At 32.3% G+C, this 12087-nt stretch overlaps 1 protein-coding gene across 11 annotated transcripts in view; it reads left to right on the forward strand.

Annotated features, from left to right (window-relative positions):
• Positions 1–12087, forward strand: part of AGTPBP1 (ATP/GTP binding carboxypeptidase 1) — a 67226-nt gene that overhangs the window by 17969 nt on the left and 37170 nt on the right. For all 11 annotated transcript variants that reach the window (XR_014576758.1, XM_083817724.1, XM_083817728.1 and 8 more), the window contains 9 exons: positions 1631–1761; positions 2563–2630; positions 3008–3071; positions 3413–3559; positions 3864–3995; positions 5845–5938; positions 7372–7409; positions 9677–9885; positions 10328–10505. Coding sequence is in view for 10 of the 11 variants with exons in the window: in XM_083817724.1 (XP_083673850.1) it covers positions 1631–1761; positions 2563–2630; positions 3008–3071; positions 3413–3559; positions 3864–3995; positions 5845–5938; positions 7372–7409; positions 9677–9885; positions 10328–10505 (1061 nt within the window). In the remaining variant the exon portion in view is untranslated. The remainder of the gene's footprint in view (positions 1–1630; positions 1762–2562; positions 2631–3007; positions 3072–3412; positions 3560–3863; positions 3996–5844; positions 5939–7371; positions 7410–9676; positions 9886–10327; positions 10506–12087) is intronic.

Raw genomic sequence — 12087 nt, forward strand, 5'->3', positions numbered from 1 at the left:
AAAATGGAGAAGTAGAAGCAAACAGAACAAAGTTTAGGCAAATAAATAATTGTAGCTTTATTATTACTATTCAGCCTGGTATTGAATGGTGAGAAGGAACTGGAGGTAATTACTTTAGTTATAGATTAAAACATAGCATTTGAGCAAATCAGATTTATTTGAGATCAAAAATACTTTTAAACCAAAGTCTAGCAAATGACTGAAAAAATGATACACTTCTCAATATAAAATTACTTTGATTGAAGCTCTGTAATTAGTATTGCCGTTGCTTACTACTGGTGTATTTATACAGTTTATATACAATTTTATATTTATACAGTTTATATACAAGTTCTTATACAATTTATAAGTACCATGTATAATCTGAAGTTGTTTTTTGGTTATGCACGTTACTTTTCTACACTGACATCTAAATAATAGTTGTGGAAGCAGTTTCCTCTGCAACTGCTGTATCAGTTTGCTTTCACAGTGGTGTGACCTTTGCCATCAGCTACTTTTTTTCCTTGACTTTAACATTTATGCCTATGTGTAAACTAATTCCTTTAACAGTTAGCTGTGGGAGGTGTTTTCCAAGACATAAAATACAAATGAAGATGTAATAATTTTGCATTGTTATAAACAAAACTTACAGTATTTATAAGGTTAATGTTATATATGTCAGTTTTATTGCAGGTAGTCAGAAGAGTATGTGTCTAAATTGAATTATTGTTGATTATTGCAGGATTCTAATGATGCAGAAGTGAAAAGTCAATGTAGTTTAACCTTGGAAATCATTTCGTCTATTTAATTATACGACCATAATTCACATGTTAAACATTTGTCTGAAAATGACTTTCATGTAAGAATGTGAATTTGAAAACTATTCTGAATAATTGTTATGGCCTAAAACTGAAGAGTAAATAAAACAATTCTAGACTGACTTTATTGCGAGCACTCTAAATATTTACATGAATTCTTTCTCTTTCTCTACCTATAAATATAAATACTTGCTTTGAAATAGTTTCTTATATTAAAGTACATTTTCAAGGCAAGTATGTGATGTCAGGCCAAGATACTGTTTGTGTTCAAGATGAATCCAAACTCTGTTGATACATTTGGAGATTTTTTGAAGTTTTGTACTCAAAATTGTGATCTTTTTCTTTATCTGATGAGTGTTGGCTTTCTTACTTTGTGAATGATTATCTTTTCCTTCACTTCTTAAAGACTGGTCTGTATGACAGTAGTCTTTGGGACTACGAAGTAGCCTATTTTTCTTGAATAGTTGGTTTGATACATTAACCTGGCACTTGACTATATTCAATAGAAGTTACTCAAATTGACATAAACATATATCTGTATTTAACTTTCTGCAACCAGTTTACCTCTTCACACTTGCTCTTGGAGATGATATTCAAATATAATTAGTTTGCTGAAATGTAGGCTTTGCAAAATTGTTGCCAGAACAGTTAATAATAGTTGCCAGAATTAAGGAGAACTAAAGTGGTTTTAAAAATGACAGAAGTAGCCGCTCCTCTTACTCCCTCATGGGACTTCCTGTTTTTAGTGTTTTTTCCTTTTTTTTTCTGATTTAATGTTTGATTTCATGCTTTGTGTGGATATACAAATGAAGGTAAAAATTCTTTCTTTTTAGTGTTTCTACCAATTCTCGGACTATGTCTCTGCTGTCACAGCTGGAGAAGATCAATTTGGACTCTGTATTAGGAGAAGCAGATAATGCCAGATATGTTACCTCAAAGATCCTTCATCTGGTTCAGAGTCAGGGTAAATAACTGTTTTTTGTTTGTAGTAGTTTTCCTTTTGAGCCTTCCTCCTTCTGTTTATTCTTTGCTGGACTTTTTTTTTTTCCTGTTTGCAAAACTTCATTTTTTTTTTTCCTGCTTGTTAAACTTTTTTATCCATCTGTTTCTGTTGTGGGTTGTTGAAGGCACATGTTTAAGGCCATGTTTAAAATTACTTGGTATAATATTGGTTACACCGAATACATTTTGTATTGTCAATACAATATATTTTTCCAGAATTTATATCATAAATTATAGCATGCATTATATTATAGTCAATTTAAGTAATAATTCACAGTGTAAGAACAGCTAATGTGATACTGTCATATTTGGTACATTGTAAAATATTTAACTGCTGCAGTTATATTGATATTCAGTTAATACAGAGGGAGGTTTACTTCGTTTGATAAAAGGTACTTTGAACAGTATTCATATGAAGAATAATCTATTTACTGTTAAAAAGGCTCATGTTTATTTTCACTGCTGCTCACAGATGACCTGTTTCCATGGTAGACTGACCCACTGAAGATTTATATATCTGATTCCATGAATTAGCCTCATAAGTATATGGAGTTACAGCTGCTTTTGCTCTGCTTCTTCCCCTATCTTCCAAATGTTCCTTATTCCTAGCCCCTTTCAGGCTATCTTCACTTGTCACTTCTCAAAAGTCACTTTCAATCTAGAGACAAAAGTGTCTAGTGGTGTAATACTAACCAATATGGAAGATTAAAAAAAAATAATTATTTCATTAAAAGAAAAATGTCCTTCTTTTTCTTACTGGCAGAAAAAACCAGGAAAGAGATGACATCTAAGGGTTCCACTGGAATAGAAGTTATCCTGTCAACCCTAGAGGTAAAATCTTTTAATCTTTCTGCTTGTGTGTACACTGCAAGTTTTCCTATCCTCACTGGGCTTTGTATTTTTAAATATGTTGTTATTCTAGCTCTTCTATAAAACTTGAATTTGTCAAAGGACTGTCTAATGATTAAATAGGGTCTTTAAGTATCATAAAGGATTTAATTATTTCTCTCCCTTATTTTTTCAAATATTCCATTTAATATGTCATACTAAGAACTAGATTTTAATTGGTTCTGCGGTTAATTCAGGCTGCATGGTGTGATGGTTAGCTGGAAAGTAACATCTTAAGTTTTGTTTGACTTTAGTGACATTTAAATATCTAAAACACAATATTGGACTTCTAAATTAATCAAATATCTTTTTTATTGCAGAATACAAGAGATCCTCAAACTATTCTAAATATACTAAATATTCTCATTGAATTAGTCTCAATTGGTAAGTGTTCATTAAGATAGTAGTTTGTCATTATATTCTTGTATTCTTCTGTAGACGTGTTTTATTTATTTATTTTTCCCTGAAGGTTGCTAAAGCTGTCTTTATATACATTTTACGCTTCGAGAGAATCAAAAGAACATAAAGACTGAAGTGATTTTTTAAATAATTATGCACATATAATTTATGTTGCTGTAAGTCTAAGTCCAGCATGTTTTTCTTCACATTTGAAGAAAATATTTCTATCAATATTGCTATATAAAGTCTTCCTTTATGTTAACTATAGCTTAGATATTTAACTGCTCTTTGGTTATGAAGATACAAATTGTGTATTAAATTTCTAGGTGGTGGTCGGAGAGCAAGTGTCTTGGTCACTAAAGGAGGGACACAGATCTTGTTGCAGCTGCTTTTGAATGCCAACAGAGAGTCTCCTCCAAATGAAGAATTAATGGTGCTTCTTCATACACTTCTTGCAAAAATTGGCCCAAAAGGTGATGATGATGGACTTATGTAATATGGCTTAATACTTTGCAGTTTTGTAATTAAAGTTTAAGAAAACTTTATTGCTGAATAAACATCCATGTGCTCAGAATTAGTAGAGGAGAAGAAAAGGAGGAGTAGAGGTGAGGAAAACATGGTAAATATATATTTAATATGCAATATAAATTATATTTAATATAAATAAATATGCAAAGTTAACATATCACTTGTAGGAATTCACAGTTTATTTAACTGCCATTTTTTAATGATAATTTCAAAACTGATTTGATTGATCTTGCATTTCTTTGATGTCAGACAAAAAGATTGGCATGAAGGCAAGAATTAATGGTGCCCTGAACATATCATTGAATTTAGTGAAGCAGAATTTGCAGAACCACAGGCTAATTTTACCATGCCTTCAAGTATTACGAGTTTATTCAACCAACTGTAAGTATTGGTTGAATACTTTTATTTTGCTTATAATTTATATATTTTTGACATAAATATGGTTAAAAAATACAGCATCTACATACTTGTTTAATGTTAAATGCTTAAAGTTACTATGGTTACCAGAGAATTTGATTTTTATATTGTCAAATTGCTTGAGTCTAATAAAAGCTGTTAAGTTTGTGTACGTCTTGTGTATCTTTTGGTTTTTGTTCAGTGCACATATGGTTGGCATTCTTTAATGCATTTGAATATGTTGAATTTGGGTGCACATCATTTGTATAAATGCTAGTGCTGTATGACCTAAGCCATGAATGCTAACATTGTGCTTGCAAAAGCACTTCAAATGAAATAATTACTCTTTATTACAAATGCTCGTGTTTTTTTTTCTTTTTACTGTATTTTTATTTTAATTCATGATGGCAAATTTAAAACTTAGTAAATATTTCCTGTGAGAACTTTTTGTTTAACCTTCCCCTTATTGAAGTGCCCTACTGTTGGATGAAAACTCTTCCATAAAAGCCTGGTTCATTGTTTGTGCAGGTAGTAGGAAGTTGCTGAAAACAGCATCATTCTCACTGAACCTCCCATTTGTTAATTGCGCTGATTTTTTTTCCACTGAACTCAAAATGGCCATTCAACCTTTTAAATAAATGTATGAAGATGGAAGTGTAACCGCATTTTTCTGAGAGAATTGATTTGATGACCTTTAAGATTGTTTTCAGATTATTCGTGTGAGAATTTGTAGAGTTCCAGTACTTTATGTGGAAGCTTTATTTCTGTTGAGCTGTCTGATAATGAGGTAAAATGCTTTTAAACGGGAGAAGATAATACAGATGTTCATACAGGTTAGCTTTCATACAGGTAAACTTTCTTGAGCCTGAAAATGGAAGATTGAACTGAATCTCTAATTTGGATTATGCTTAGATCACTTCTGTCTTTCTATATTTCCCACTCCTTACAAACATAAAAAGTAGTAGCTTATTTCATGTTGATGGGTGGTATTACTTAAAATTTGTTTACATTTGCTACCAGAATAGAGTCCTCATTTTCATTAGCTTTTAGTGTTATAATAGTTCCGCTGATGATGAAATTGCAACTTGGGTACAAGTGTTGAATTGTACTCATGTGGCACTTACAGTGTTGAACTCGTCTTGTTGCTTAGTCGTCCTCTTCTTACTTTTCTAGGACTGTGTATTTGTAAGCTCAGTTTGGAATTGAATTCCTTTGTAAACCATGCAGCATGCATTCTGCCTGTGTAAACCATGCAGCATGCATTTTGTGAACAACACAAAATCAGCACCATTTCTCTTAATTTGTACCCTTCTCACTGGATTACTATTTTTTTCTGAGAAAACGTAACTCAAGGAGGGTTAGATGGAGTAATACTGTTTGGCATTTCTTGATTCTACAGCAAACGCTTAGCTTGCAAATACTGGTTGATAGACCTGTCTATCCAGATAATGAAGGGTAACAGCAAGTCATAGAACATGATAGACCCAAAAATTTAGAAACGATGTTGTCTTGATTAAACCATGAGCTTTACAAAAATACAAATCCTTTTTATGATACATATCAGTAACAAAGGAAGCAGAAGCATGCACAAGAACTAGTGTGTTAATTTTATCTGAAAAGTAGTAAGTAATGTTTTTTTTTTCTTTTGCAAGTTTTATCAGGAGTTGATTATTACACTGATTATATGAAGAGTAGTGTCTGCTTGTCATTGTTTGTCTTAGAGCATATGCGTCTGGTACTTGAGAATTTACTTGCCTGGATTTTAGTTTGTGTATTGATTTTCTTTTGCCTTTCTTGTTATATTATCTTATTTTTTTTTTTTTAACTCTTCCAGCTGTAAATGCAGTGTCCTTGGGAAAGAATGGAGTAGTAGAACTGATGTTTAAGATCATTGGCCCTTTTAGTAAAAAGAACACTAGTCTTATGAAGTAAGTAATGTCTTTTTAATACAGTGTATGGAAAAAACTTAAGATATGTTTCAAAACTTTTTATGAAAAAGAATATTAGAGAAATCAAATGTAACTAGTATTTGAAAGTTAAAGTGAAGGGAGGTGGGAAGAAGAACTACAGATATGACTTTTTCAGAGTAACACAAAATATCAGAATATGCAGTTATAGTCCAGGTAAAAGAATATAAATGTTATTTTTTGCCTCTAATATTTCTGCATGGAAACTGTACAGTGGCTATGCCCAAATCAGGACAAACTGATCAGGACAATCCCATCATTTTTCTGTCTGTTCCATTGGCTCACAGATGAAGAGTGACATTATCTGTTTGTTTTTTTTTTTAATAGAATTTTCTTTGTGTTCCACTTGAAAGCAATTATCAACTCTCAGAGACAATAGAATAGGAAGCTCCAGCTATCTAGTGCACTATTGTGTAAAATAAATAACATTTCACTGAGAACCTTAAAAGTGGTATCTTTAGATTTTTTTTTTTTCTTTCCAAGGGTGTTTTTTTTTTTTGGTTTGTTTTTTAGAGAGCTTAGGGTTACAATGAGTTAGTGGATCTTCCTGGAGATAGCAATTTCTTTACGTAACTACCAACTTTTTGGAGTTCATACTTGTGGGGAAACTGATTTTTTAAATCTGCTTAACAAAATAATAATACCAAGTTTTTCATATTTGAACTTTACTACAAACAAAATAATGTTATCTAAATCTGGTACTCGTGGTTGTTGGAGTGTCTCTATTAAAAAAAAAAAAAAAAAAAGCCCTGCCCCTTCAAGCCCCAGCTAAAATTAAACACATGAACTTACTATTCCATGATGTGAGTAATCTTGATATCCTTGTTTATGGTCTGAGATCAGATGTGTGAAGTCTATCCTTACAAAGCGGGTAAAAATAAATATATATGTTTTCTAGTTGTACATCTTGAGTTAGTTCAGACAAAACCTTGTGTGCAAAGTAACTTGTGTGATCTTGTATTGCAGTGCAGATAGATGAGCGTTACATCTGTATACACTGGAAGTTTTGACCTACAGTTTTCTAAAACAGTGTCCTTTATTTTACAGAAGTACTTGCTCAGCTGCAAACATAAAAACATGGGTGTCAGAAATACCTCATCCATTGAATATAGTTCATAAACATTGCATTGTCACTTAACTGTTTTTTTTGCAAAGACTGTAAGTTTGTATAGCCGTTATGTTGATGTTAAATTTCACCATCAGATTTCAGATATAGAAGAGATGCATGATATTTTAATAAAACATTTTTTTAACGCCAAAGCTGTGATACAGCACAAACAGGAAAACATTTAGGTAGATGCTAAAGAAATCTGTTAGCTGTATTTTTTTTTTACAATGTTGTAGATGAAGTTCACTAGTTGTTTGTTGTTTGACTTTTCTTGTTATATTGACAGGGTTGCTTTAGACACACTTGCTGCATTGCTAAAATCAAGTAAGTGTTTAACTACAAGAAACTGTTTGTCTAGCTGAGATATGTATGTGTGTGTATAAACATATAGATGTTTGTGTATATAGATAGAGAAAAAGAGTAGATCTAGTACTAAGTCTGTGGCCAAAACAAAACCAGGGCTAAGATAAGGTTACAGTTTTATCAGTCTCTGGTACTTCAGTTTTTGAATGGTACATATATATTTAATAATCAGTTACTGTCTCTTCAGTTCTGCTGCAGAAAGGCTGCACAGCTTCTGCAGAACTGGTCTGGAACCAAGGCGGTTTTACAGTCACTCACCTCAGCCCTGCAGTCATGGATACCTGTAGCTTATCTCCAATGCATCTTCTTCATACACATATCTGAAAATATCTGTTGGATGACAGGGGAAAATACAGGGTTTTTCAGATACCTTTCTGATGAATTAGGTCTTGGGTCCTAAAGACAAGTCTGTCTGTGATGACCGTGAAGTGGAACCAGGGGTAAGAAAACAATGGTCTGTTCCCAGATGTTGGCTCATGGCAGCAGACCCTGGCAAACATCTTCTCTGCTGATTTTGCACCAGGATTATAACTGGCAAGGGATTAAAAACTAATTCTCTCTAAAAACTACAGCATTCCTAGTAGTTCTAGTGGAGCTGGCTAAGAACGGAGGCATGATTAGATTTGCAGACCACTATTTCAGTTTTGACAGGAAAGTTCTGAGATGCTTCTTAGAGTGCTGTTTTCTCAGGTTTGATCAGAGTTGACACTTGGTCTTGTGGGTTTTTGTATTTCCTAATTTGGGGGTTTCTCCTTGGGAAATCCAGGGAAAGAAATATTTATGAAATGTCGCTGGTATTTTGTTCTGTGAATTTGCAGTCAAATTTTAGTGTTGGGAAGAGAAATTAAATGTTGAAAAGGTGTGTATTTGAAACAGGAGGTCTTGTGCATTTATTTTGAGATAATTCTTATTCAGTCCTGAGGGGTCTTGACACTGTAACTTCCTACACTTCATGTAAGTAAATCTTTTCATAAAAACATTAATTTCTGGTGTGTAGTTTTGGCATACTCATTACCCAGGAAGTGGGTTACATTTAGGGATCAAGTATTTTCAGTTGATAAATGTGAGTGATAGTTGCTATAATGCCATAAGGATTACAAATAGTATGAAATTTGTTTCAAGTCCTGTATTTACACAGTGTTTCGATATTGATAGATAGGCTTTATATAAGCTATTTTTTTTAATTTGCTAGCCTACATTATCTTACAATTACCTTTAAGTGTAATACACACTGTTCTTCTGTTAAACCATGAAAATGATGTGCAATGTTATTCTGAAGCACAAAATGTAGAGTACTGAACTCGGTCATTTGGTCAATTTTAATGGGAGTAATATTTCTTGTGTGTATTATCTTTAAGATGAGATTTATTCATACAATTTTGTATACAAGTTTTGTTTGGCAGAATACAATTATGTGAACACAATGCAAAATAAATTAGATAAGCAAATAATGTTGCTATTTAATAAGTTATTGCAAAAAAAAACAAACACCAAATGATGTGTTTTAAAATTGTGTAGCATATGTATACTTGGCATTTACTGGTGTCTATTATATACATTATTTTTATTGCATGTGTTTAGTTTAAAAAAAAAGAAGAGGAGGCGAGAAATTTTTCTAGTACTCATTTTTCCAAACTAATTTATGTTTAAATTGGGATTTTAATTGACAAAAAAATCTGAAAATGTTATTATTTATTAGTCGTATGTAATAAGACTTATTGTCTTGGAGCAATAATGACTGAACATATAGGTTCATTTTAACAAGGTAGAAATACCTGAGGAAATTCTGCTAATGATTTCCATATTGATTCGAAATATTTTGCCTATTACACATCGTGTTATTGATATGTTTGATATAAGTTCATCCTCTTTGTAATTATACTTCCCAATTGCAATAAGGAGTTAAGTTAAATGTGCAGCAGTCTCCTTGTACAGCTGATGTATATATGTGTGGCTTTGAATGACTTAAAATTTTGGCAATACTGACAAACATAGAGGAAAATAGGGCTTCTAAGAAATGTCCAGGAAATATGGGAACATACTTGCTATCATTTTTTATGATTAGGTTGATTTAAAACACTGCCAAGCGTGTCTGAAATAATACCTTAAATGCAATAGATCAATAATTGGTGTAAAAAGAATAATTTTAAAATAGATATGAAAGTAATACTGAAATAATTGGGCAATTTTTAATTTACTTTCTTAATTATTTTTTTTTTTAAATAAAGAAACAAATGCCAGGAGAGCAGTAGACAGAGGATATGTGCATGTGCTTTTAACAATTTATGTTGATTGGCATCGTCATGATAGTCGACACAGATATATGCTGATACGTAAAGGAGTTTTACAATGTATTAAAAGTGTTACGAACATCAAATTGGGAAGAAAAGCATTCATTGATGCAAATGGGATGAAAATTCTTTACAACACTTCACAAGTAAGTTTCTCTCTTTTTCTTGTTGTTCAGTTTGTCTCTTTAAAAACACTTTATCACCTCAAATTTGTCATAGTTTTTAACGATATTTATGATCATTCCTGATTGTGGGGTAAGGGTTATTTTCTTTACTTAAAGTAGAAGGAAAGGGTGCAGGAGGAGATTCCTGTTTACTCTTACTCAGCTATGATTATTTATGGGAGGGTGGTTTGATTTTTTTTTTTAAGGCCTTCTCTTTGAAGTCTAGGTTTTAAAAAGGTGAATTTAAGGGCAGACGGCAGAAGTTCTAGCCTTCAAAGGAGGCTTCTGTTTTCAAATTTCAAAATTTTTTTCATATCAAATATTTTAGCCATTAGTGAGTTTTAGAGATCTATAAAAACAAATGCAGTTTGACTACTAGTTTGAGAGATGCTTTCTCTTGTCTTCATTATTTTTCTGTTAATAGGAGTGCCTTGCAGTAAGAACTCTTGATCCCCTTGTCAACACGTCCAGCCTAATAATGAGAAAATGTTTTCCTAAGAATCGTCTTCCTTTACCAACTATTAAAAGTGCTTTTCATTTCCAACTCCCAGTTATTCCTGCCAGTGGTCCTGTGGCTCAACTGTACAATTTGCCTCCTGATGGTATGGTAATTTCATAATGTTTTTTCTTTGAGTATGTCTAAAACACAGTATATATAAGGTGGAATCAGCTGCAGGTGTTTATCTTGTCCACTAAGACCTAGACCCCAGTGAGATTCTTATCAGCTAGCAAAGGGTCTGTAGCTGTTAGTGTGGATCATCAGTTTCTAATATTAAGTTTTAACTGATGACAATTTTGTCTGTACATATGTGGTTATGTTACAGGTGTTATAATATAAAAAGAGGAACTAAATATGATCATCCTCTAAAATGGTCGTCGAACTCTGAATTGTAAAGCATAGGCTGTACATATTTATCTGCAAACTTATATGGGCTCTCTTTTAAGCTTATTATACATATTATCTACATCCTGTTTTACAGAAATACACTTTCCTTATTTTTTTTCTGTTAACCTAAATTCTATACATCCAGTTTATCAGAGTAACATGTACCATTTGAAGTGTTGATTTTAATCCTTTGTGATTCTTCCTTCATTTGCATGATGAGTAGATTCTTCTACATTGCTGACTCTTGCAATCTCTTGGGCATCACCTATCTGCAGACTACTTGTATGATGCCTTGTAGGAAATAGATTCCTATTGTGAATGCCTCTCATTATTTTTGCATAATTAATGCTTAGTGCATTTTCAGATATGGGGAAACAGTTTAGTATCTGGGTAAACAAATAATGGAATTGCTGCGAGAAAGTTACTCCAAAGTAAAGAGATGAAGCCTGACATTTTAATACCTTATTCAAAGCATTTTCTGAAACAAAATGTGATAACTATGAAAAAAGACACATATCTCTTCAGAGTTTATTTAGGACAGACTCAGACTGCAGGTGTTTAGAGATCGTTTTACTTTCAGAGTAGAAAAGCGATTTACAACTCTGTTCTAAAATCCACAGAAGTAACATCTCTACTTAATATAGTGTTACATACACGTAATACTTCTCTTGAAACTCCCTGTTCTGTTGAAGTAGGCTATTGATATTTTTTCTTTGTTTGAAATCTGTAAACAAATAATTGAAAAACCCGGAGAAATAAGATACAGAGGATTTTTATTTTTTAAGAAAAACTTCAGTATTAAAGGAGATATGGAGTGTGGAGGGTGGTAAAACTCTGAGTTTATTAAAACTATAATTTTGTATAGTCAGTATTGTAAAAGCAATACCTAAGAATACCTTATTAAATCAGTATAATTTCTAAACTGTGATTCTGTAAACTTCTAAGTGAGCCTTTTACTGACAGTCGGTAAATTTCCTGCGGGGTTTTGTGCTGAGCTCTGGTTTTGTGCTGAGCTTAAGTCATGCTGAGATGTTCTTGGCACCTCTATACTGTAAAGTATTTCTAAAGGCTGTGTGCTGTTTTGCATTGTTTGTGTTTTTGGTTTTTTTTGGTGCTTTTTTGTTTTTGTTTTGCTTTGTTTAAGCCAAAGATCTTTGTTCTGTCTTAAACTGGATGGAAATGTAATAAATTGAGTCAGCAGTATTGTGAAACAAACATTTTGGTTTTTAAATCTGGTAGTAATTAAAATTTATGGGGTTTTACAGGACTTAAAACAAGTTGATTTTTACATTTTTTTC

The sequence above is a fragment of the Anser anser genome, assembly GCF_964211835.1.
Source record: "Anser anser genome assembly, chromosome: Z".
NCBI classification, from domain to species: Eukaryota; Metazoa; Chordata; class Aves; order Anseriformes; family Anatidae; genus Anser; species Anser anser.